Source organism: Anabrus simplex, chromosome 2 (assembly GCF_040414725.1).
Source record: "Anabrus simplex isolate iqAnaSimp1 chromosome 2, ASM4041472v1, whole genome shotgun sequence".
Classification (NCBI taxonomy): Eukaryota; Metazoa; Arthropoda; class Insecta; order Orthoptera; family Tettigoniidae; genus Anabrus; species Anabrus simplex.
In genome coordinates, this window is record NC_090266.1 from 999,595,088 (window position 1) to 999,622,388 (window position 27,301).

General features: G+C 38.4%; 1 protein-coding gene across 2 annotated transcripts in view; it reads left to right on the forward strand.

Moving 5' to 3' along the window:
• Positions 1-15,344, forward strand: part of LOC136864620 (acetyl-coenzyme A transporter 1) — a 498,114-nt gene extending 482,770 nt beyond the window's left edge. Inside the window, exons 9-10 of one of the 2 annotated variants that reach the window (XM_067141859.2) lie at positions 1,763-1,903; positions 15,040-15,344. In XM_067141859.2, the coding sequence (XP_066997960.2) occupies positions 1,763-1,903; positions 15,040-15,069 (171 nt within the window). In that variant the 3' untranslated portion in view covers positions 15,070-15,344. The remainder of the gene's footprint in view (positions 1-1,762; positions 1,904-15,039) is intronic. The other variant, XM_067141861.2, reaches the window with a different exon arrangement.
• The last annotated feature ends 11,957 nt before the right edge of the window (positions 15,345-27,301 follow it).

The following is a 27,301-nucleotide window of genomic DNA, read 5'->3' on the forward strand; positions in this document are numbered from 1 at the left end:
AAGGATTCTCAGATGGGAACTTTGAAGACTTACAAAATTCCTAAGCACTGTTTAAGTGCAGATGTGTCTTGTTTGTCTGAAAACGTTAAGGATTGTCATAGCATTTCACCTCACTTCTCAGTTAAAAGGAAAACCAAGTCATCAGTTTCACTTAAAAAAAAAAATGAAACTAATTTTTACGCATTGTCACGTGAAGAACAACTTTTCATGTTCCTTTCATCAAATTTACATAAATCTTTTTGCCTTTTTCTCTCAAGTTTTATGGATATCTTTGAGAATCCAAACATAGCTCTTCAGTCAAGTATGCCGCACATCCACTTAGGAGGAACTGTTGAAGAATGTGATGGCAAGGTTTGTGAAACCAGAAGTTATTAAAAAAAACTCCTCTCTCCTTGATGTAGATTATCATACTCCAGCAAATCAAAAGGATGATTGTGATCTGATGATAGGGAACTCTGCGTTTGTTTTAGTGAACACCTTGAAGTCTGAGGAAAAGTGCATATTCTTTAAGTCTGTTAGAAAGTATTTCTCTTCATCGTGTGACTACATGGTACTCAAATTTCCATTCAAAGATGTTTTAATTAATGCAGAAGTTGCAAATATTTTTGCTATAAGTAAGGCATCATTTTCTAGCCTTAGATTTTTCATTAACAAATGTCCGAACATTTTGACTAGTGAAACGGAACATTTGGATAAAGAAACTGATATTCTGCACTCCCAGTTCTGTAACTTTCAGCTCGAAGAAACAGACCTGGCAAAAGGAGGAATTGATGTTCAATGGGCATTGGTCGGTCAGATGAAATCAGCTGATGGTGTACTTAAATATGTCAGACTCTCTAAGGTGATGCTTGCTATTTTATCAATTCCACATAGCAATGCAGAATGTGAAAAGATTTTTAGCAGAGTCACAAAGACAAAAACACAGTTCAGATCCTTGCTGTCAGAACAAACTTTGGAGAAACTTTTAACCTTGAAATCAGTTCAGCCAGGCAACTGTTTTGAGCAAAAATTTAATTCTGAGTTTCTGAAGAGTGCTAAGTCAGCTACTGGTGTGTGTTGAACAACAATTAGTCGTAATGTGATCACCATGTTGAAGGATCAGAAGTCGCATGTTCCTACAGTTCAGGTATGTCCGGTATTGAGTATTAAGATGTAAGTGATGAAAAATATATATATGGGCAAATAGAATTGTTAATGTATTGAATTATAATGAATTTGTACATGTTCTGCCATCAGTGATGTGTCGTAATATGTCGCGATTCGCTGCGAAATTTCTCCTGATTTTTCACTTTTGAAAGTTGGCATGTCTGCAGTATGAATGTAAGGCATGGGATCTGAGTGTGCTGGAAAAGAAGAGACTGAAAGTAGAGTAGAAGAAATGTGAGAGAAGAGTAAGAAGTACAAGTTGAATGGAAAAGATAAAGATTGACGAAGTGTTGAAATTTAATGAGAAGAGAGATCTAATACATCAAATTGGAAAAAGGAAGGCTGTATTGTTAGGTCATTTAGTAAGACACTATCCTTTCATCTCATGCATATTAGATGGGAAAGTCCTGGAGAAGAAAGGAAGACGACAACCAAAACTCCCCTGCGTGGAGGAGCTTGTGTTACAATTCCTTTGAAGAAATGGGGGTTTCTATCTAGGAATAGGAACGTATGATTGCAGCAATAGGGCATAGCCGTTAGAAGTTGATGTTGATATTATTTGTTTTGAAATATTTTATTTTTTAATGTGTGTACATAACTCTTTTGTTCTTTACAGGGATGTGTAGGAGTGGATGGATACTACGTAGAAACTGTTGTCTGCTTCCTGATCGGCATTGTTTGGCTGCTGTGGGCAAAGAAGAAGATTCGAGATCTTCAAAACCGGAGGGCGAGAGAATGGAAGGTAGTACGACGAAGAGTAAGACGTCAAATAGATTAAATTTTATGACTTGCCATTTTCAGAGAAATGTAAATTTTTCTTTAAAGTAACTGGTAAGTTTTGAGAGGATCAAAAGTGAATGTACTAATTCCTTGTGATGTTAACCCTCTACTGCATGGCCATGACGTACCCATGGCCAGTAGGTAGTAATGTTCGGTCTTTGAATGTTAAAAGCTTAGCGTAAAATCGTGAAAAATCGTATATATATTCAACAATGGCAATCCATATCACATATGAGTGTTAAGCTATTAGCCCCAGTTAAGAATTGCTGGTACATCTAATACACTGAGCGTATGTTGAACGTTAAAGCTTGAAATTTTCTTCACCAAACGAAAACAAAAAATAATTCATGCAGTAGAGGGTTAAGTACATCTTGTGTTTTAAGTTAAGATAAACTCGTGCATTGTCATGTAATTCAAAGAACAGAAATATTTTCTAACTTCTGCTCCACATATGCACTTAATAAGGGGACCTGGGACACATTTTTTTCGGTAAATGGATGAAATATCATGCTGACCACATTACAACTGCAGGCCTTCAGGCTGAGCAGCAGTCGCTTGGTAGGCCAAGGCCCTTCAAGGGCTGTAGTGCCATGGGGTCTGGTTTGGTTTGGTTTGGTAAATGGATGGAATTGTCAAAAATTGAATTCTGGCATAAATAAATTATATTAACCTTCCTCTACATAACAAAAGTGGTTTTGTGCCACTGTGACTATTTTTGACGTAGTTATGGCCGTTTTTAAATGGCTCTGCACGGTCATTTAATTCTCCACCACGCCTGTATGCTCGGCTATCCGTGTCCCTTCTTTTACCATTAATCCCCTCTTTACAGTAGCATTGAGGTGACACTATTTTTTAATATTGGAAGATACAGTATACTGCCATCTGTTGGCTATGTTAGGAACTACTTGAACCTACAATTTAGTCATCATAAAACTTTATATTTTAGAACATGTTTATAATTATATCCATTCTAGTGAATATATTTGACTTGAAAAAATTCTATGTGTTTTTAGAAGTAGTGTTTTAATATGTTTGAGAGTTGTAATCAAATACATATATTTAATAAGTTAGTGGACAGCCTGACATCAGCCTATACACTTCCTTGTTTACTATTGGGTTTGTTTTGGTCAGTTTAGTGAATTGCAAGCAAGGTTGTGGGAAATTGTTAGTGAATATTATATCAAATCATGAGGAAGTAGATCCATCCAATGTAGGTAAACAAGTGCTTGACATTGCTGTATCATTTGATGGAACTAGGCACAAGCGTGGCCATACATCTCTCTATGGCATTGGCATAGTGATCGACATTCTGAGTTGATTAGTTATAGATTACAATGTGTTATCTAAATATTGTCACATGTGTGTTGTAACGGCTCATGAACTGGGTGATGATTCTCCAGAATATAATATATTGCTGGAAGGTCATAAAGCATGTGGGGAATGCTCCAGGAATCATCTGTAGCAATGGAAGTATTTGCAGCTGATATTTTATGGAAAAGATCAGTGGAAGAATATGGCATGCGCTACACAACTGTGCTTTCTGATGGGGATGCCAAAACATTTCTCCACCTTTCAAATGAAGCAGTATATGGACCAGATGTACAATTAAGGAAAGAAGAGTGCATTAACCATGTTGCAGAAAGGTTGGGAACCGGTTTGGCGAATTTGGTGAAAGAATGGAAAGTAAAAGGAACTACACTTCGTAGAAAGGGGTCTGGAAGTTTGAAAGAAGCAACTATTGTGAAGCTCACGAATTATTATAGGCAGGTAATATGTGCAAATATTCCCTCAGTAGATAATATGAAATCTGCAATATATGCCACACTATACCATTACTCCTCCACAGATGATGATCCTAAGCCTAAGAAATGCCCCCAAGGACCTGAATCATGGTGCTTCTCCAACAACAGTATCGCAACTGGACAAACACCTCAAAACCCACAAAAAATTTCAGTTCAGTTCACTACTGCAGTGCTGTTGAAAATTGTGCCCGTATACCAAAGGCTGGCATCAACAGAACTTCTGTCTAGATGTTGTAGAGGGACTACTCAAAACGTCAATGAAAGTCTTCATGTATGTATATGGAAAAAGTGTCCAAAAGAGACCTTTGTGTCCTCAAAAAGACTCGGAATAGCTGTTTCTAATGCAGTTGCAGAATACAACATGTGATGTAGTGCAACACAAGAAATGAAAATGGCTGTAAGGAATTATAAACATTCACCAGTATCCACCAAACCTGCCACACAAAGAGATGAAAGAAGAAAATTTGACAGTCAGCGGTCAGTCACACAACAAAAGAAAACAGCCAGGAAAAAACTGAAAATCCTCAAGGTACACAGACAGGAAGCCAAAAAGAAGCAGGAGGGTAGGAGTTTTAGTGCTGGTAAATTTTAAGAGATTTGGAAAGGCCATAATGAAAATTTTTAATGGCATTAGAACTAAAATTCATTTAACTCAAAACACCATTTTTATAACCTGCAGTGCTCCATGCGGGTCGAATCTTAGCCTATATTTACCAAAGTTGGTATGTAGCTTCTATGTGACCTAACAAAGAAATTGTAGGATGAATTTTGCATTCTTCTTCAATATACTCACTTTATGAGGCAAAATGTACAGAAAATTAGTGGGAAATTACATGAAATAAAATTTAAAAATTGAAACAGGAGTTAATTGAGCAACATAGGGTGAATCAAAAATTCCATCCTAGAGTTTTTTTATGTTATAAGGAAGAAACATTTCACAAGTTTTCAAACTCTCAGGTAAAAATCCATCCCGCAGGGAACTTTTTGAAAGTTGCCTGTTTCACGAGTGTCATAAACACAAAGTACATCATATCTCATAAACTAATAAGGATATTAAGCTGAAATTAAGATATATTCTTTCCATAATAGTCCTACATATTTCATAACAATTTCATTGTGATTGCTCAAAAATTGTGGAAAATAAGAAAATATGTCTCAGGTTCCCTTTCTTGTTTTCAATTAAAAATGCTTTTAATTAAACAGCTGGGCTGAGTGGCTCAGGCTGTTTAGGCGCTGGCCTTTTGACCCCAACTTGGCAGGTTTGATCCTGGCTCAGTCCGGTGGTATTTGAAGGTGCTCAAATACGTCAGCCTTGTGTCGGTAGATTTACTGGCACGTAAAAGAACTCCTGTGTGACTAAATTCTGGCACCTCAGCGTCTCCAAAAACCATAAAAGTAGCTAGTGGGACGTAAAGCAAATAACATTATTATTTAATTAAACAGTGTTTGCAGGAGTTTCCCCATTCCACATTGGATGGTAAAATTATACACTGCCAGAAAAAGATATCCAAACACTATGAAATAAGGAATGTAGAATATGGAAATTTTGGCAATATATTTGTCGAGGTAACATAATCAGTTGATTAAAGGTACAAGACTACAGGTTAATATCCAAACGAGAAAAGCAATCACAAATGTGTCATGGTGGTCCAATAGTAACCGGTGCAATCACCTGATTTTTGAATGCAGGTATGCAAACGTGCATGCATTGTGTTGTACAGGTGCCGGATGACAGCTTGTGGGATGGAGTTCCGTGCTTGTTGTACTTGGTCGGTCAATACAGGGACGATCAATGCCGGTTGTGGATGATGCTGGAGTTGTCGTCCAGTGATGTCCCGTACGTTCTCGATTGGGGACAGATCGGGGGGATTGAGCAGGCCCAGGCAACATGTCGACACATTGTAGAGCATGTTGTGTTACAACAGGGGCATGGGGGCATGCATTACTCTGTTAGAATACACCCCCGGGAATGCTGTTCATGAATGGCAGCACAGCAGGTCGAATCACCAGACGGACATGCACATCTGCAGTCAGGGTGCGTGGCATAACCACGAGAGTGCTCCTGCTGTCATAGGAAATTGCTCCCTAGACCAGAACTCCTGTGTAGGTCCAGTGTGTCGACGCCGCAGACAGGTGGAATGCAGACGTTCATCTGGCCTCCTCCTAACCAACACACAGACATCACTGGCACCAAGATAGAACCTGCTTTCATCGGAAAACACAACAGACCTCCACTCCATCCTCCAATGAGCTCTCGCTTGACAGCACTGAAGTTATAGACGGCGGTGGTTTGGGGTAAGTGAAATGCACGCCGCAGGGTGTCTGGCTCAGAGCTCTCCTTCAAGTAACTTATTTCAAACAGTTCCTTGCGTCAGTATGGTGCCAACTGTCACTCGAATTGCTGCTGCAGACGCTTTCCGCTGCGGCACAGCCATATGCTGCATACAGCGGTCCTCCCTTCGGTGGAGCCATGCGGACATCCAGAGCCCGGTCTTCTTGCGAGCGTACTTTCTCGTGACCACTGCTGCCAGCACACATGCACATTGGAGATATTCCTGCCAAGCTGTTCTGCAATAGCGCGGAAGGAAAATCCACCTTCACGTAGCCCTATTATACGGCCTCATTCAACCACAGTGAGCTGTTGATGCTGGCCTCTCCGTCATCGTAAAGGCATTCTTGACCTACTCACAGTCACTCCGTCCAATCTCACAGATAACTAACACTCTCGCATAGTACAGCCTGTATTTAAAGCAAACCTGATGTGCAAAGGCGCGCTAATGCGATTTTCGGGAAATTTGAATCAAGGTCATCTTTCATATGTATAAACACGCCTACCAACGTTCATTAATCTAGCACAACCCTTCTTGGTATTTGGATATTTTTTCCCGCCAGTGTATTTTGTGATGTTTGCAGCAAAGAGATGATTGAAATGTGTTTCGTATTTCCTCTTAACGAGTTATTGTCAATTTAGCAAAATAAAAATGTTATTTTAATTGATACTTATTAAAATATGTAAACCTGAAGCTATCTAAAATATATTTTTAGAACCTTTGTCATATTTGAAAGCCTATTTTAGGCTCCTAAAAATTCGAGGCCTACAGATAATAGGCCTAATTCGAATAACTACATTGAACATAAATACTGCAGTGTATTTGAAATGTCAGCAAATGGTACGGATTGTACAGAAAACAAAAACACAGTTCAACCCAGAAGAAGAATTAAATAAGTGCGTTGTTTCCTGTCTTTTACAAAAATGAAAAAACAAACCCCTTAGCGCAACAGTCCTGAAGAGCCTTGGCCTACCAAGCGACTGCTGCTCAGCCTGAAGGCCTGCGGATTACGAGGCGTCGTGCAGTCAGCCGATGAATCCTGTCGGCCATTATTCTTGGCTTTCTAGACCAGGTCCACCATCTCACCATCAGGTAGCTTCTCAATTTTAATCCTATAGGCTGAGTGGACCTCAAACCAACCCTCAGATTCAGGTAAAAATCCCTGACCTGGCCGGGAATCAAACCTGGGACCTCCAAGTAAGAGGCAGACAAGCTACTCCTACATCACGGGATTGGCTTCTGGCTTTTGCACTAAATTGTCATGGATTTAAGGTGGTACTACCTTACAATTAAAGAAGTTACCATGGAATTACGAGAAGCGTAGTTGTTTTTCAAAGATGTATTGTAGTTTGTTGACATGCAAGGCCTCAACAAACATACATTCAATAGTAATTTACAGTTTTAAAAAGACATTTTTGTAATATTTAATTGTGAAAATGAACTAGAATGCTTATTATTACAGAATTACATGAGTTTACCCTACATGTGAGTGAAAGTTAACTGCAACCCTATTGTATGAACTTTGATGAATTTACTGATACCTTGTGATGTTTTTACATCTCATGTTTAGGTTACATATATGCAAAATTTGATTGTATAATACATGTAATGAGGGTTGTTCAAGTACTACAGTTTCATGTACGTTTAGTCCTTAGCAAAAATGTTGGTTGGATCCCTAACAACTGTACCACCAGCCATCACACACAGCCTAGGTGTCATTGGAGAGGTATACTAGGAATACGAGAAGTGAGGTAAAGTGGGAGAGATTTTACTTTGTGATTGAAAAAAAGATGAGCTTATATCACCTCATCTTCCTTTTGACCATTAACTGTTGACTTTGGCCATGTGCTGAAGGGATCATGCAACTGAGTGTTTTTGCTGTTATGCAGTTCCTACAATAGTGGCTAATGTTAAAGTGGTCATTCCATGTAATTTACTGTGTTTTTACTGTATGTTATACATGGGATCACATTCTAATAGAGTTCATGCAATATGCATATTGCGTTGTACAAGAAGTTCCTTTTATTTACAGTTTATTCAGACATGTTATGGGCCAATGACCTGCGATGTTAGGCCCCTTAAAACAACAAGCATCATCATCAGACATGTTATTGTGGTATAATAATGCCTTAGAAAGCTACTCCATAGGTAATGGTATCACTCCTCAAAGCCAAGCTATGCAATTGGTGTGCGCTGTTAGTAATTACTTTGAAAAGGAACTTTTATTCCAGGTGGTGAAGTTCTTTATAGAACAATCATGGTACATAACGTAAAGAACAACATTCTAACTGTCTAATTAGGAAAATATGTAGGAAAGAGGAAGAGGGTTGTTCTTCAAAACTGTGGAAAGCAGAACTGAACAAACTCATCAATATCCACAAATCCCAGTTCCTTGTTGATGAAATTGGCCAATTAATTTATCTCCCTACCACTCAACTTCAACTGAATTGAGTTAATATGGGCACAGGTAAAGACGTATGTCAGGAGTTTCAACAAGATATTTACATTTACAAGGTTGCTAACTACAATGGATTTTTGTAGTTTCTACGGTTTTCTCATATGTATTACAGTAATACGGAAACAATATTTATCATTACAGATTTCACGAAATCAAAATGCTCTTTATAATTTCTTAATTTTGTACATTGGAGAGACTATGATAGTAAACAGTTCATGAAAAAATGACAAAATAGCATCATTTGTTTACAACCTTAACAGCCAGTGAAACATCTTTGATTATTACTTCAGTTTGCACGTTTTTGTTGCAGATTTATGTCCTGTAAAGTTTAGAACAACATAAACTAAAACAATAATAATAAGTTGTGTGAACGTAAGGGCAATGAAGAGCAGAGTGACAGTAGACAAAAACGATTTGCATATATTATTACCGAAAGCATTACACAGAAGAGTTTTCACCAAAACACGTGTTCTTTGGAACATGCAAGTGTGCTTTTTTCAGTTAAACATGGAGAACACAATGACTGTCAATGCTATGGAAAATCTGAGAGAAGACATGGAAGAATATGGATGCATCAAAGGACAGTGCAGAAGCTCTCGTCTCTCTTTTACGACACAAAGTGACAATTATACGAGCTGAATGTTATTTCACACGTTTTTTAGTTGAACAAAACCTTCTCTTACCTGCAGCAGTCCATGGCACTATGGACGTCCACCTTTTGAAGGTTGGCATCTCTGTATTTACCTAAGATCAGGGCTTAATTCCTGGGGGATTGAATGTAGTTGGTAGTGAAACTTGAGAAAAAGTAATGCATCACACTATATCTTTAATAGAGGATGCTTGGAAAGAAGCAGGAATCAATAGTGTAAATGAAAATGTTGTCTTTTCACTCAATAATGACAGCTGAAGCTACTCTAAACCTTGTGATTTGGAGATTGAAGCTAGTGGTGATGCGGAAGATGGAAATGTGGCCGTTCAGCCTCTGGAGACTGACTTGAGTGAAGAAAGGGGGCAACAGTGTGCCGTGGCTGTTAGATTGCTTTGAAAAGGTAGAGGAACGACTCAGAACATTAATCACAGAGTAATTTCTCCCTCACTATAGTTTCCCATTGTTCTCTTTGCTTTGCCAGAAGGTGCTTTTACATATCGGTCTGCCAAACCCACTGAAAGGCACGCCCCAACCAACCCTACGAGTTGATACTTCCACAGGGATTGGAATGGTGTTGCTAGTACTGTTCCTAACTTTGTCACTTTCATATTGTCAAAGCCAAAGATGAGACTGAAAGTGGTCAATGAAAGTAACAAGTTTGTTGTTGTAGAAGACTTAATGCACTGTTGACACTACATCAGTTATCTACACAAATTGCTCTGTAACTGATGTTCTCTTGTGTGAATTTGTTATTAATCAGTTTTAGACAGCAAACTAAAATAAATATTGTGTATGAATTGAATATTAATTTCATGAGTAATTTGGTTGTCTACTGAATTAATGATATAATGATGTAATGAAACATATGCCGAAGCCCACTGCAAGAAAGAGAGCTTGACAAGGAATACTCCAAAGTATGCTGTTTGTTATCCAATCCAGTGATTTTAAATCAAAAGTTAATTTTAGATTACAAAAGAAAACAGTGCAGGTCTTCTATAAATAAGATCAGCCTACCAACCAGCAACTGCCCGTGCCAGCTGATAGATGGCAGAACATTACCCAGTGTTAATAGGCAAAAGTATTGAAATCCTTAGCAGAGATATGAAACTTCAGGTCACCAGGACTGCTTTTAGAGCAGGTGTGGACTAAATTGACATAAAAGTTTGTACAAGATAGGAAACAGTATTTGTTCAACTCTCAAGTATTTTTCAGCCAACAAATTTGATGCTTTTTTAAAGTATATATTGAATTTGTTGCTGTGCAGTAACTTTGCTTTGTACAGTTTTAATATCTGATTATGCACAATAAGGATTTTACAGACTTTATATATATTAGGTTGCACTTCTTTCAAACATTCCTGAGTCAATTCTTATTCAGTGAAAGGCCCTATCAGTTGCATTTGTATGACTGCAAATTCTATAGGATAGTGCAGATGACACGTGTCAAATGTCATGTGGTGTTAAAACAATGTCAGGTTGTTGATTTACAGATTTCTCTGTGTTGAGTTACAAACTATCTCAGGTACTCCTGGGTCAATTCTTATTTTCTGAAAGATTCCTTCAGTAGCATTTGCCAGACAGAAAATGTTAAGCATTAAATGTTACAGGGTGGTATAACATTGTCAAATCATTTATTTGATTTCACTACATTAAGATAAAAATTCTCTCAGGCATTCCTCTGTCAATTTTTATTTAATGAAATGTTCCTTTAATAGCACTTGTAAAACTGCAAATCCGGTACGATATGTTGTGTGTTAAATGTTATGGGATGTTACAACTGTGTCAGATGGTTGATTTGTAAATTTCTCTACACTGAGTTGCAGATTCTTTCAGACATTCTGGATCATGTCTGATTTACTGAATGACTAATTTAGTGGTAGTTATGACAGGAAGTCCTATATGTTATTGGAGTTTTTACATGTTAAATGTTGTGGAATGTTAAAACTGTGTCAGATTGTTGATTTCCAGATTGTTTCTGCATTGAGTTATAAATTCTCTCAGGTATTCCTGAGGCTGTTCTTATTTACTGGCTCATTCAGTATCATATCAGGATATTGCAGATGTTACGTGTTAAATATATTGTGGTGTTGCAACAATGTCAATTTGTTAATTTGTAGATTTCTCTTTATTGAGCTACTAATTCTCCTAGACATTCCTAGATCATTTCTGATTTACTGGAAAGCTTTCAATAATACTTGTAATCCTACAAATCCTGGTGTCAAATTTTGTCTAATTTGGCATGATGTATTTTAAGATCCAATCTATTTATTTTGCTAGGAGGATCATCAACTTATTTTTTGTTGTATTAATGTTCGAGACATCATCATGTTGTGCCAGTTCTCATACTAAATGCCATAGCATTTTGAACTCGGTGCAAGTTGTTAGAATAAGGAACAATTACATTACTTTTATCCAGGTTTTCCTCTTTCACTTTTAATTGTACATTCCATATATATAGTAATGTTTCGAGTGCTTTTTTAACCACCATTTTTGTCCAAATTAATTTTAGGTAGCACTGTGGGAGCTTTTTATGGGAAATATTACACAAAACGACCATCAAGTGTTAAGCAGAAATTGCCTCTCAGTAAGAATTATTCATTAGACTGAGATTATCTGTACTGTGAAGATTTTAATTGTTTGTCTTTTAATTTTGATTGACCTGGAACATATGAACCTGTCTTTTTTTTTTTTTTTGCCTAGATCATTTGAGAAAAATAATAATAATAATAACATACCTGCCAAGTATTCTGGTTTTTCCATAAAATGTATGGATTTTGAGTGTGTTTTGCGGTTGTACGGATGAACAACGTTATTATATGGATTTTGAATATCCACGCTTGGTTTCCCTTTCTGACTGTAGTTGGTCTTGACAAGATGCAGTGTTTGAAATTCGACAGGTAAATGTATCGATAATCACATTATCGATTATCACCGTGCTTTTGTCACCTGTTCTACCCCAACTGCTACCCCATTCAATGAGATGTTCCCAAACAAGTAGCAGGCTGTGATTTTGAACAAAAATCTGTGAAAAGTAGCAGGCTATGAATTTATATAAAACAACTTTAATAACTGCATCTTGCTTCGTAGCAACTGAAAGGCTTTGTTTGTGTGTGTGTGCGTGCGTGCGTGCGTGCGTGCGTGTGTGTAACATTGGCGGTAGTTCTGAAACTCGTGGAATTGTGTGACGAATTTCTAACTATTTAGTATTTTTAGTAGTTTTCTTAATGATTTCAACTAAGAAACGATATTATCAGCCTTTTCGGGAGGCATATTCTGCTTAATTTCCTTGTGTTTTACAATCACGGAAAGTGTTCCCAGTGTTAAATGAAAACAGATGAGCACTCGTCAAGATGTAACTTTGTGTATTTAATTTCAGGGGTTATCATAACGTATACAGTAAAAACTCAATGCATCATTTTTCGGGGGGCAGGGGGAAAATGACGACGGATGCGGGAAAATTAAATGCGCGCAACATAAAAAATAGGGGAAAACAAAATAATAAAATACGGGTACTGTATTGGGACATTTTTTATTATGTAAATATATTATTATTATTAAAACAATATTGGCGCATGGTTTCCAGAGCCGGGTGCAGGTCTTTCGAGTTGACGCATGGTAGGTGATCTATGCGCATATGAAAATGCGGCCCTACCTAAGGTGAATTCTAATGTTTAATTCGGTAGACAGCCCCCAAATCGTTAAAATTAACCAAGGAAATTTAAATTCCTCGATCCAATCGAGACGCCTTGAACCAAAGGCCAACACGTGCTAACCATTCAGCTCATACTATACATACCATACTGGTATGAATATATTGTAGCCATGATATAGGCTTACAAGATGAAAATAAAAAGCGTGACTTTTACGCCGTTTAGTTTCACATTTTGTAATAATTGAAAACCTTTAAGGTCAGTTCTCTATTGCAAATTAAAGATACACGTGGATATTACGGCGATAACCTGTATTTAGGAAAAGATTCCGTAGACCTTTTGCGAATGATAGGTTAGATACCTAACCTGTCGCGGCTCCCGCAGCTCAGCTCAGACGGTCACGGAGGTTATAAATTCAACACGGCGCGTATCGAACGATGTCACAGCGGCTTGTGCAAAGCTGCCAACTCAGGAACTAGTTACAAGACTGGGCTTTAAGAAAAGATTATTGGTCTGGCTTGGTTAGGTCCAACTTGTAATGATACTATTGGGCAGAAGGCAACAAAGTGGTCAACAGGCCTCTAGCATCCCTCACACTCCACAACGTGCGACACAATTAATTACCCTGTGACTAATTAAGACATATCTGGCGTACTGCACGATTTTCTCTTATTTTCAACAAAGTTGGCAGTCCTAGCCAGCCTATACTAACGCAGAAAATGGTGGCAAATTTGGGTTTTACGCTGTCTACGTTTTAATTCTTGTAAACAAGAATATCTCTAGGGGTCGGTTAGTGGGCCGAGGAGAAGCGTTGGCACCAGGAGGCTCGTAGTGAGGTTACGCGTGAATAACCTGCGCACAGCACTCCATCCTACAAGATCCTTGTTCAAGACTACTAATTCCGAATCGCACGTACATTCACGCGTAACAGGTTGCTGCTATTATATGCTAAGAGTATTGAGCAGTCCCTCTAAATTCAAAATAACTTGCATATATTTTTCTTACGTACGATCGATCAATGCAGGAAAATTGTGACCGAGGACAAATCATTTTTCGATGATTGATGCAATAAAACGATAGTTCGAGAAACGATAGACGCGGGGAAATTTAACATTGGTTTATATGGAACATTTTTGAGACTGAATAAATTCAACGATGAATACGGGAAAACGACAGTTCCGGGAACGATGCATCGAGGTTGTACTATATTTGACTTGTATTAGTATTGTTTATAATTCCCCCCCCCCCCTCCTGCCGTCCTTTTTCATTATATACCAAGACTGTTAGGCATGCGCGTGTTAAAAAATTCCGCTTAAGGATCTTTCCGATTTCTCTTTTTGAAAGTTGGCAGGTATGTAATAATGTTACTGGTTTTACGTCCCACTATACAGTTTTCAGAGACACTGAGGTGCTGGAATGTTGTCCCACAGGAGTTCTTTTGCGTGGCAGTAAATCTCCTGATACAAAGCTGGTATATTTGAGCACCTTCAAATATCGCCAGACTAAACCAGAATCAAAGTCAAACCCACAAAGTTGACTTCAGAGGATTGATGCTTAACCACCTGAGCCATTCTGCCCGACTTGAGAAAAAGAAAAGGCTTAAGCTGAGAAATACCTTTATTATCATCCATCATGGAAATAAATTTAACTCTTTGTAGCTAATAATAATTCCATCATATGACGTACATTATTCTGATAACACCATTCCTTCTATATTTTTTGCAGTAGGCCTATATAGTATATTATTATTATTATTATTATTATTAGTAAGGATAATTTTCTTCTTTTCAAACACATGAGTTCTGTTGAGATCAAGTACTTTTCTTGTTGTGTAATAAGTACAGGATTAAAAAGTCGTATATCTTTTTAACCAGCCTGAATCTGCATCTGGTATCTAGTTGACATAATTTGCTTTGTTGTATTATGGAATTGGTCCATTCACATTTGGAAGAATCCTTCTTTTAATGAAATCAAAGCAAATTTATTATTTTCATTGGTTTTCATATCGTGAGGCTACATAAGCGTCACTTGATTCTAGAACAACACGTCATAAATACCAAAATTCTATTTAACCAAAAGTACCTAAATCTTTGTTTCACTTTACTCTGCGAAGACAGTTTTCCAGTGTTTTTCAATACTTTTCATGACATCATATATTTGAACCAAATAGTATTACTGTCTCCTGTACCATAGTCTTGAAACTTTTGGGCTTGGGTTTGTTTCAGATTTACTCACATCACATTTCAGAAGTCTGAAAGGGCTGATAACCTTTGATGTTTGCCCCTTAAAACAACAATCATCATCATCAAGAAGTCTGAAAACTTCTTCCCTACGCTGTTCATCTCTGCATTACATCAAAGATGACTTGTGCTGGACTCACTATTTTGATAATCATGTTTTGTACCTTAAATGCCCTTGAAGACACTATAAGCTAACATTTACAAGCGATGGCTTGTGCTACTTTAATTCTTCTTAACAACCGCTCAGGTAATCCAATAACATCTCCCCTCCTTTATTCACAGCAACTACTAGCAAGGCAGAACATAAAATGTTGAGCATTTTTTATTTAACTCAAAGCAGGTGAGGATGGTCCAACTGAAGCCTATGAGATGGGCATCAGAAAAACTTGCAGGCAAGTTCTGAATGAAATACATATGGATTAATTTCTTTCTTATTCCGTGTGTTAATTATTGTAGGAAGATAAAATTTATTTACATAACTAAGTTACTTCTAAAGAGTTATGGCAAATTTTTGTTCAAGTGAGACTGTGCTGGCCATAAAATGCAGAGTATTGAGATATTCATCTGATTTCTTCAGGATTGGTTTATTCTTCAATACTGTAGATTTCAAATGAACGGAATGTATCAGTATGACCACCTCTAGCTTGTACAGTAAGCAGCACTCGTCTGAGCATCTAATTGTGTCCAGAACAACAGTCACCAATACATCACTTACCTATGTCCAAAGTTTCGATAGATTTTTCTCAGATATTTTCCGTTGGTGACAATCTGGTGATCTAGCAGAAGTGCACTACTGGTATACAATTAGAAAGCAAATGCCAGACTGAGTGGCTGAGGTAGAACAACACTGGCTTTCTTATCCCAAGGTGCCAGGTTCAGTTCCGGTTCAGTCTGGTGGTATTTGAAGGTGCTCAAGTACATAGGCCTCATGTTGGTAGATTTAATGGTGTGTAAAAGGACTCCGGCAGGACAACATTTTGGCACCTCGTTGTCTCCAAAAACCGTAAAGGTAGTTAGTTCGATTTAGAACATATTATTATTATTATTATTATTATTATTATTATTATTATTATTATTATTATTATTATTATTATTATTATTATTATTATTATCAAGCAAATGTAGTTGCTACTGCTTGTGATCTGCATTGTCTTGTTGCAATATGGCATGGTATTTGGACTGATTTCAAAATGGAAGTGCCATAAAGGGCACTAATCCAGGGCGATGTGTCCGAACATTTCCGTAGATTCTCACAGCATTCTAGCAGAAGCTGAGTAGTGACTTCCTGTTGACTCACGGTGATAACATGCTGAACGATCTTGCCTGTTGGCAGTCTTAATGCTCGAAGATCAGGTGCGCATATTTGTGCTTTGCTTCGTAAGTGATACGTTTTCTGTTGACAGCTTATCAACTGACTGCTGAATAGCATATTTCCATCTGTGCAGACTCTTAAAGGATTAATCAATCAATCAGTCAATCAAGTCACTACTGATCTGCATTTAAGGTAGTTGCCCAGGTTGCAGATTCCCTATCTGTTGTTTTCCTAGCCTTTTCTTAAATGATTGCTAAGAAATTGGAAATTTACTGAACATCTCCCTTGGTAAGTTATTCCAATCCCTAACTCCCCTTCCTATAAACAAATATTTGCCCCAATTTGTCCTCTCAAATTCCAACTTGATCTTCATGTTGTGATCCTTCCTACTTTTAAAGACACCACTCAGACTTATTCGTCTACTGATGTCATTCCACACCATCTCTCCACTGACAGCTCAGAACATATCACTTAGGTGAGCAGCTCGTCTCCTTTCTCCCAAGTCATCCCAGCCCAAAATTTGCAACATTTCTGTAACGCTACTCTTTTGTCGGAAATCACCCAGAACAAATCGAGCTGCTTTTCTTTGGATTTTTTCCAGTTCTTGAATCAAGTAATCCTGATGAGGGTCCCATACACTGGAACCATACTCTAGTTGGCGTCTTACCAGAGACTTATATCCCCCCTCCTTTACATCCTTACTGCAATCCCTAAATACCCTCATAACCATGTGGAGAGATCTGTACCCTTTATTTACAATCATATTTATGTGATTACCCCAATAAAGATCTTTCCTACCGAGCTCTCTAGCTGCAGTCGCTTAAGTATGGCCAGTATCCGGTATTCGGGAGATAGTGGGTTCGAACCGCACTGTCGGCAGCTCTGAAGATGATTTTCTGTGGTTTCCCATTTTCACACCAGGCAAATGCTGGGGCTGTACCTTAATTAAGGCCACGGCCGCTTCCTTCCCATTACTAGCCCTTTCCTGTCCCATCGTCACTATAAGACCTATCTGTGTCGGTGCGACGTAAACCAGCTTGCAAAAAAAAAAAATTATTTCCTTATATTAAGACCTAGGTACTTACAATGATCCCCAAAAGGAACTTTCACCCCATCAATGCAGTAATTAATACTAAGAGGGCTTTTCCTATTTGTGAACCTTACAACCTGACTTTTAACCCCGTTTATCATCATACCATTGCCTACTGCCAATCTCGCAACATTATCGAGGTCATTTTGCTGCTGCTCACAATCTTGTAACTTATTTATTACACTGTACAGAATAACATAATCTGCAAAAAGCCTTATCTCTGATTCCACTTCTTTACACATATCATTGGTATATATAAGAAAACATAAATGTCCAATAATACTGCCTTGAGGAATTCCCCTCTTAACTATTACAGGGACAGATAAAGCTTCGCCTACTCTAATTCTCTGAGCTCTGTTTTCTAGAAACTTAGCCACCCATTCAGTCACTATTTTGTCAAAGCCAGTTGCACTCATTTTTGCCAGTAGTCTCCCATAATCTACCCTATCAAATGCCTTAAGATAGGTCAATCGTGATACAGCCCATTTTACCTCCCAAATCCAGGATGTCTGCTATATCTTGCTGGAATCCTACAAGTTGAGCTTCAGTGGAATAACCTTTCCTAAACCCAAACTGCCTTCTGTCAAACCAGTTACAAATTTTGCAAACATGTCTAATATAATCAGAAAGAATGCTTCCCCAACGCTTACCTGCAATGCATGTCAAACTGACTAGTCTGTAATTTTCAGCTTTATGTCTATCACCCTTTCCTCTATATACACAACTCTCCATTCATTTGGTATAGCTCCTTCATGCAAACAATAATCAAATAAGTACTTCACATATGGTACCATATCCCAACCCATTGTCTTTAGTATATCCCCCAAAACCTTATCAATTCCAGCTGCTTTTCTAGTTTCAACTTTTGTAGCTTACTGTAATTGTCATTGTTGTCATAGGTAAATTTGAATACTTCTTTACCATTAGTCACCTCCTCTATCTTGACATTATCCTTGTAACCAACAATCTTTAGATACTGCTGACTGAATACTTCTGTCTTTTGAAGATCCTCGCATACACACTTCCCTTGTTCATTAATGATTCCTGGAATATCCTTCTTGGAACCTGTTTCTGCATTAAAGTACCTATACATACTCTTCCATTTTCACTAAAATTTGTATGGCCGCCAATTATGCTTGCCATCATGTTATCCTTAGCTGACTTCTTTGCTAGAGTCAATTTCCTAGTAAGTTCCTTCAATTTCTCCTTACTTCCACAGCCATTTCTGTCTCTATTTCACCAAGCTCGATAACTGCAGTCGCTTAAGTGCGGCCAGTATCCAGTAATCGGGAGATAGTGGCTTCGAGCCCCACTGTTGGCAGCCCTGAAGATGGTTTTCCGTGGTTTCCCATTTTCACACCAGGCAAATGCCGGGGCTGTACCTTAATTAAGGTCACAGCCGCTTCCTTCCACTTCCTAGCCCTTTCCTATCCCATCGTCGCCTTTCTCTGTCGGTGCGACGTAAAGCAAATAGCAAAAAAATAAAAACCTGCACCTCCTTCTCAGTCTCTTTATTTCTCTGTTATAATATATTGGATCTTTACCATTCCTTACTACCTTTAAAGGTACAAACCTATTTTCACATTTCTCAACAATTGCTTTAAACCCATCCCAGAGTCTGTTTACATTTTTATTGATTGTTTTCCACCGATCGTAGATACTTTTTAAAACTCCCTCATGCCTGTTTTATCAGCCATATGGTACTGCCTAATAGTCCTAATTTTAATATCTTCCTTTATTTCACATTTATTTTTAACTACCACAAAAAACAGCTTCGTGATCACTAATACCATCTATTACTTCGGTTTCTCTATACAGCTCATCTGGTTTTACCAGCACCACATCCAGGAGTATTCTTCCCTCTAGTTGGTTTCATCACTTTCTGAATCAGATGCCCTTCCTATATTAACTTATTTGTCATTTGTAGGTCATGCTTCCTGTCGTTTGCATTACCTTCCCAATTGACATTTGGTAAATTGAGATCACCTGCTACAATCACGTTCCTTTCCTTATTGTTTCACACATAGCAAATAATTCTGAATCAGTGTCTGTGCTACCCTTTCCGGGTCTGTACACTCCAAAGACTTCAAGTTGCCTCTTATCTATAGAGATGAGCCTTACACCTAGAATTTCATGTTTGTCATCTTTAGCGTTTTCGTAGCTTACAAATTCTTCTTTCACCAGAATGAATACTCCCGCTCCTACCATTCATATCCTATCTCTACAATACACACTCCAGTTCCGTGAGAAAATTTCTGCATCCATTATATCATTTCTCAGCCATGATTCAACGCCTATTACAATATCTGGTGAGTATATATCTATTAAATTACTTAATTCTATTCCTTTCTTTACAATACTTCTGCAGTTGAGCACTAACATTTTTATGTTATCCCTAAATTTGCTGGAAGTGTAAGAAGGGAATTTTGTGGTGAATTTCCCACTGTGCGAGTTCCACCTTGTGATGGAATAAAAAAATTGTGAATAAATTTAAAGGTATGGGTTCAGTGTTAATCAGATTCCTGATAGGGAACCAACAGTCCTAACACATGAAAAGCTCCAGGACATTCCAGAACTACTAGAGCAATCCCCGAGGAAATCCTTAAGGAAAATTGCTCACAAGGTGGTGTTTAGTATTTTTCTGCACAGAAAACTGAAATCTACACCATACAAAATAACAGAAGTGAAATGTTTAAGCCGAAGATATCCTGCTGCTAGATTACACTACTGCAGTTGGTTTTTTTCAGTCAGTGAACAGTGGTTATTTAATCTCTGCATTGGTACTGTTTTCTTATGAGGCATAGTTTCACTGAACGAGCAGTTAAATGCACAAACTAACTGGTATTGATCCTGTGAAAACCCCAAGACTAATTCATGAAACTCTACTTCAATTCCCCAAAATTGGTGTTTGATGTGTCATTATAACAAGCACAATAGGGTCAGTTATTTTTCAAGTAACCACAAAATCTCATCATTACATTGAGTTGAACCTGATATTTTTTTTTTTTTTTTTTCACGATTGACTTAAGAAGAGAGGACACTTAGGTACTTTCAACAATATGGGGCCAATGATCAGACAACACATAACTCGATGACGTTAGTGCATAATATTTCCGGGGAACAAGTAATTGGTTTATGGCTACTTGCAGTCACGATTTAACATCCTGCAACTTTTATTTGTGGGGTAGTTTAACGGATATTTTATATAAAAATAATCCATACACAACAGCAGACACAAGCCACAGTGAAATCCTCTAAATTCCTGCAGTTGCATTGCAAAGTGTAAACTGGAACATTATTTCATGTTACAACATGTCTACAGGCTAACAGAGAGCATTTCCAGCATTTGCTATAATGTGTTAAGTATTCTATTGTTTTATTTTAAATTTCATTATTCAATAACAGTTGATGATTTTTCTATGGGGAAGCTTGCAGCTGGTGTTGGTGCAGTGCTTGCAGTATCCAGAAGTTGTTGTGCACAAGACCCAAATACTTTAGCAAATATTATTCTGTAATTATGATATGAATATACACTACAGATTGTTTACTTTCATATTCACTTTCCCCTCAGGAAATAAAATCTTGTTTATTTGAACAATCCTGATTCTGATCAGTTAGATGCTTGACAAGGCTGTCATATGTGTATTGTTTTCACCTGATACAGTGCGTTCTATTTCGGTCCTGGCCGAACTATCGCAGGTAAGCGTGGCGGGTGGGCCAGGACCAAAACAGAACACTACCGTGGGGATTTATAATGTTTGGGTAATAATAGTGTTCACTATAATGAGTACTAACCTTGTCACAGGCGATGTTGCCTGCATTCACACATTCCTGATATCTTCTGATGAGATTAGCATTCACGCACTTCAATTCTGCTTCCGTAACTCTCCTAATTTCTGGTGTTATATTGTCTTTAATTTATTTTACAGTGTGAGGGTTATTTGTGCACACTGTTATATCATCATCATAATCATCATATACAGAAAATGTCTCCTCGTTACTAGTTGGAACCTGCTAAGTGAGACAAGTATTTGTCCTGGTCGTCTTTCATGAACGATAGTCGCTCTGTAAGGTTTCAAATATAAAAGTTTAGCCGTATGGACTGAGGTTTTTGAAACACTTACTTGCTGTGCAACACGTGATAGTGATTTCTTTGGTTGAGTGTTCAAATGATGTGTTAATTTTAGCAATTTTTTTTGCTCGGTTAGAATCCTTCGTTTACACTTACAAATTGCAGTGTTGTGTAATCCCTTTGCTGATATTTAGAAATTTCATGATCCGTATTGAAGTGGCATTACAATAATTGAAATTATTAGGGGTCCTCCTATTCAGTTCAAAGAGATTTGTTTGGTCACATGCCAAATCGAACCGAGCGCCAAAATTGGATTTTTTCTTAAACTGATATAACATGAATATAGATAGTAATATCTTTCTTATGCCAAAGTGGTCTAAAGTTACCATGAACCAGGAGGAAGTGACATCACAAAGTTGTTGTGGCATAAGGTTGGTTATACTGATTTCATTCTGCCATAGTGAACCAAACACAGAAAGAAGATGGCTTCCGAAGGAAATGGTCCACGAGCGAGGCATTTAATTTCATCCAGAAACATCACAGAAATAACAGCAGATATCCAGAGTGACTTCAGTTCTGGCTCCTCAGACCTGATTGACCCTGAGGAATGGGAAGAATGTACGAGTGGAGGCAAGTTTTGCAATATTTTTACAGTAAATATGTTTAGTTTTTGTTGAGGTTAGTAAGAACAGCTATTTGTTTGTCAAAACGGATCATGCTTTTCGCGCGTTGATACTCGAGAGTCATAGCTACTGTTTTGTTCTGAGAGCCAGTGTTACCCTACTCGAATCATTGTATCCAAACAATAAATAGTTAAGTTTCATTAGTTGAGCGAGTTCACGAATAGAGGTCGTAGCGTTACTGTCTTTGGAGTTGGTTCACTTTGGCAAATATTTTCAATGCAAAATTGTATTGCTTATATATATTTTTCTGTAACTTTTTCAGAGCCAAATATGGATGAAGAACAATGTAGCACAAAGAACAAAAGGAAATTAACCAGCAGAAAAAGGGAAAATCGAACAGAAAATGGACAAACGGAAGAAAGAATGGAGCACCCACATTCAGTCCCGTTGAAAAGGAGAAAGGGGACCGTGCAAAGTGGAAAAAAACCGTTAAGAAGGTCAACAGAACCAGAAGAAAGGCATACACAACTGTGAAAGGAAGACTAGTTCCTGAAAAACACTTCATAGATTATGAGTGTAAATGTTTAAAGAAGTGTCATACTAAAGTGTCAAAAGAACGGAAGGCATTTTTTGGTCAGTTTTTCAACCTTGATTTTTGGGCTACACAAACAGCACTTATTATTGGCTCTATAAAATGCCATGGTGTCAGCCGCAGGCGAGTGAAAAATGTAGACATTTCTTCAAGAAATCTCAGCCGAAAAAAATTCATACGTTCATCTACAGATGGGGACACTGAGATATGCAAAGACATGTTTACGTAGGTGGTTTGAAAAGTTCTCGGAATGTACTAGAATTAAGTATCTTACCTCGGTGGAACTGCTTTTATTTTTCAGCTTAGTCCCCCTGTAGACTAATGCATTTGGTCCAGCGATGTTCCAATGCCTTGATCCCATCTCGAAAATGAGATTCCTCCAGGCCTGCAAAATACCTCTCCAATTCGGCTGTCAGTTCTTCCCTTGTAGAAAATCTCCGTCCACCGAGGAAAATTTTCAGCTTGGGGAATAGATGAAAGTCTGATGGTGCCAAATCAGGTGATTAAGGTGGATGTGGCAACAATTCGTACCCCAGTTCATGAAGTTTTGCCATGGCAATAACACTTGTGTGCAGCGGAGCGTTGTCCTGATGAAAGATGACCTTTTTCCTTGCCAAACCAGGCCTTGTTTCGCGTATCTTTTCCTGTAGTTGGTCTAGGAGGTTTGCATAGTATTGCCTCATAATTGTTTGGCCAGTAGGAAGATAATCTATCAGCAGAATGCCTTTGGCATCCCAGAAAACTGAGGCCATGACCTTTCCGGCCGAACGCACTGCCTTTGCTTTCATTGGTGGTGGTGAATCAGCATGTTTCCTCTGCTTTGACTGCTGTTTTGTCTCTGGGGTATAGTAGTGGACCCAAGTTTCATCTGTAGTCACAAACCGGCGCAAAGAATCTTGTTGGTTGCACTGAAAACGGGCCAGACTTTGTTCGGACATTTCCAATCTGGTGCATTTATTGTCCAATGTCGAGAGCCGCTGCACCCATCTTGCGGATAATTTTTTCATACCCAATTCTTCGGTTAAAATATAATATACCCATTCAGAAGACATCCCTACAGCTTCAGCAATCTCCTGCACTTTCAGTGGACAATCCTCCATGACCATTTTATGCACTTTTGCGATAAATTCTGGGGTCATAACACTTTTTGGCCGTCCACTACACGGATCATCATCCAAGCTCTCCCGACCAAATTTAAACTCGCTCGTCCACTTGGCAACAGTTGAAAATGAAGGAGCAGAGTCCCCCAGTGTGTTCTGAAAGTCTGCATGAATTTCCTTTGCTTTCATACCTTTCTTTAGAAAATATTTAATCACTGCTCGAATCTCAGTTTTTCCATTGTCACAAATCACTACGCGGGAACAACAACAAAGAGTCGTCACTACCACACTCCTGCAGCTAGAGCACTGACGCGCCACGTGTTCACTCACAAAGGATGTGTGATTATTGCGCGGGAACCTCGTTGCTCTAGCGCTGACATCTAGCGGTGATTCCGAGAACTTTTCAAACCGTCCTCATATGAAGACATTGCAAGTAAGCAGTGCTAAAATTCATAGGGCACTGCTGAAGGCTAAGACAGGTACAGTAGGAGACCAATGAGGGGTGCATGAACCACATAATAAAAGTACCTCCAGTACTGTAGACCTTATTAGAGAACACATTGAAAGCTTGCCTGCAGTTTATAGCCACTACACCAAGAAAGATTGAACTAAAAAGTACTTGAATACTAATCTAAATTTGAGTTTAATGTACAGGCTATTTGTCGAGAAAGTTAAACAAGAAGGTTGTGTTCAGAAGATGCCTTGTCAGTCGCTGTATGAGAGAGTCCTCAGGCATAACTTCAATATAAGCTTCCGTCGCCCTAAAAAGGACACATGCCACACATGATTGTGTGAAAAATTCAAATTCAGTCCTAATGATGTGACTCAGTTGAAGGCAAAGCTAGAACTTCATTACCGTAAAGCAGAACGTGCAAGAGATGCTATGAAGAACAATGAACTGAAGAGCAAATTTGAAGATGGACCCAGCGTGATATCATTCGACATGCAGGTGGTAATGTCTTTACCTGGCTTAACCACGAACGAAGTCTACTATAAAAGACAGGTTTCTTGTTTCAATGTAGGAATCCATGATTTCTGCTCTAATAAAGACACTGCGCATCTTTGGAATAAGAGTGTGGTATCCAAAGGTGCACACGAGATAGGATCTTGCATCTTAAAATACCTGAAGAGTCATGGAACTAAAGAAACGCTAATATCATGGTCAGACAGCTGCGGTGGTCAGAACAGAAATTTCAAGATGGCTTGTTTCTAGATGTTTGTGGTCCAGTCTTCAGAGATAAGCATTAAAGAAGTTATCCACAAGTTCGCTGAACCATGACATTCTTACCTACATAACGACAGTGGATTTGGCGATATAGAGAGAAAGCTTAGGTATCACCCAGATGTCTATGCTCCATCACAGTGGCATGACATAATTTCATGTGCAAGAGTAAGGAAAAATGCTTCTGAAATAAGTGTAATGGAAACAGAAGATTTTAAATGCACTGAAATTCTGCAGCAACATCTTGTTAACCGTAAAAAGAATGATTCAGCTGACAAAGTTGAATGGCTTAAGATCAAAGAAATGAGATTTACGAAAGGAAAGCCTGGCATAATGGATTATAAATACACTCACAATGAGGACTATGAATACTTTTCAGTGAACTTGATCTTCCATTACTCTACCCAAAGCATAGACCTCCGAGTGAAGACAAGCGTAAAGATGTGAAAAGTCTACTGAAATATGTCCCTCCAGTATATCATTCATATTATGAAAGGATCACAAATGCTTGTGTACAAAACATCACTACTTTTCAACATGACTGCTCTGACAATACCTTGAAGAAATCAGTATTGAATCTGCATGAAATATGATTTTCAAGGTATTCATATGCATTTTAATTGCAAAGGGTACTGGTACATGGATTTTATTTTACCCGGGGTATCAGTTGTTGTATTTTGTTGACTTTTATTTGTTCATTCATCTTTGTTTGTAATGTCTGAATGTGAATTATGAATAAATCAAAATACTTTGTATGCCAAAATGGACTATATCCCAATCATCTGGAAAAAGTAACATAATTCAGAATGGAAATGTGCTGCATGGTTCCTGAAAGTATAAAAAGAAAAGTATAACTGTGTAAATTGTCGGTATAAAATATTAGAAAACCAGAGTCAACTGCAGATTTTTCAATTTAACTGTAACTTTGAGCCTTAATTTCTCAGAATGTTTCTTTTGGCGCTTAGTTCGATTTGGCATATGACCATCCATTTATTAATGTGAATTGATCACATGTCGTTCAAATGAGGTACTAGTTTCGGCACTTACCTCGTGCCATCATCAGCCAATGAGTCAAATCAGGCAAACACAAACAACTTTAAAACAACCTTAAAACACACTGTAACACCTTCATAGATGAATATTAAATAAAATTTGGTGCATGATGATATTGCACTTTAGTATAAAATACTTTTTAAAATGATGACGACTCCATTGTTTTATACACATGGTGGTTTGTCCAGCTTGTATATGTCCTTAGTTCTTTAATCTTGTTGAAAATACGCTGCAGAGTTTTAGTGTCATGTGATGTTGAAACTTTGTTTGATCTGTGGTTTGGTTCCGAAAAAATAAACGTGCATGTGACGGATTTGCTTAGACCGAAAGAATTAATTTTCACTTCAATATGGGGTTTTGGAACCTTGAACAGTGGACGGAGCTGGACTTTGTTTTGTTGTAGCTGGCTTGTATGTTTATCATCCTCTAGAGAGGCTACTCTCAGCAGCCAGCACAGACTACTGCAATGTATTGAAAAGAGTGAATGGAAGGAGGCTAGAATATTGCATTTTCCAATGAGCCATGCCTTTACAGTGCATTCATTTTCAGTCCTGGCTGGACGATCACATCCAAGCAAGCTGAGCAAATAAACACAGGTGTTACCCACATGGTGTATAGTGGTGGGAGTCGCAAGGGGCATCACTTTGATCCAGGAAAGGTGGTCTTTTCGTCTTGTTGCTGTGGATCTCAGAGTCTCTCTGTCAGTTATTCAACGCTTGTGGAATCGCTACAGTTAGACAGGACAGTTCACAAGGAGGGTTGGACAAGGTTGTGGACGCGTGGCAACCCACAGAATGACCGATATTTGACCATCTGTGCATTGCGGCGTCGTTCAGCAACTGCCAGAGAACTGCAGCAAGACCTCAGGAGGGTCACTGGAGTCATGGTGTCTGACCAGACAGCAAGGAACAGGTTAAGAGAAGTGTCCTAACTACCCAGACGTCCTGTTTGAGTGCCCCGTTTAACATGGCAATATCGCACAGTTGATCTTCTGTTTGCCGTACCCACGTCAACTGGCAACTTCGCCAGTGGAGATCTGTGTTGTTCACAGACGAGTCCAGATTTCCCCTGACACAGCGTGATGGACGTCAACTTGTATGGAGACGCCATGGTGAGCAGTACATGCCAACTGTTGTCCAGGAAGGCAACCGACTCGGACCAAGGTTCTATGATGGTGTGGGGT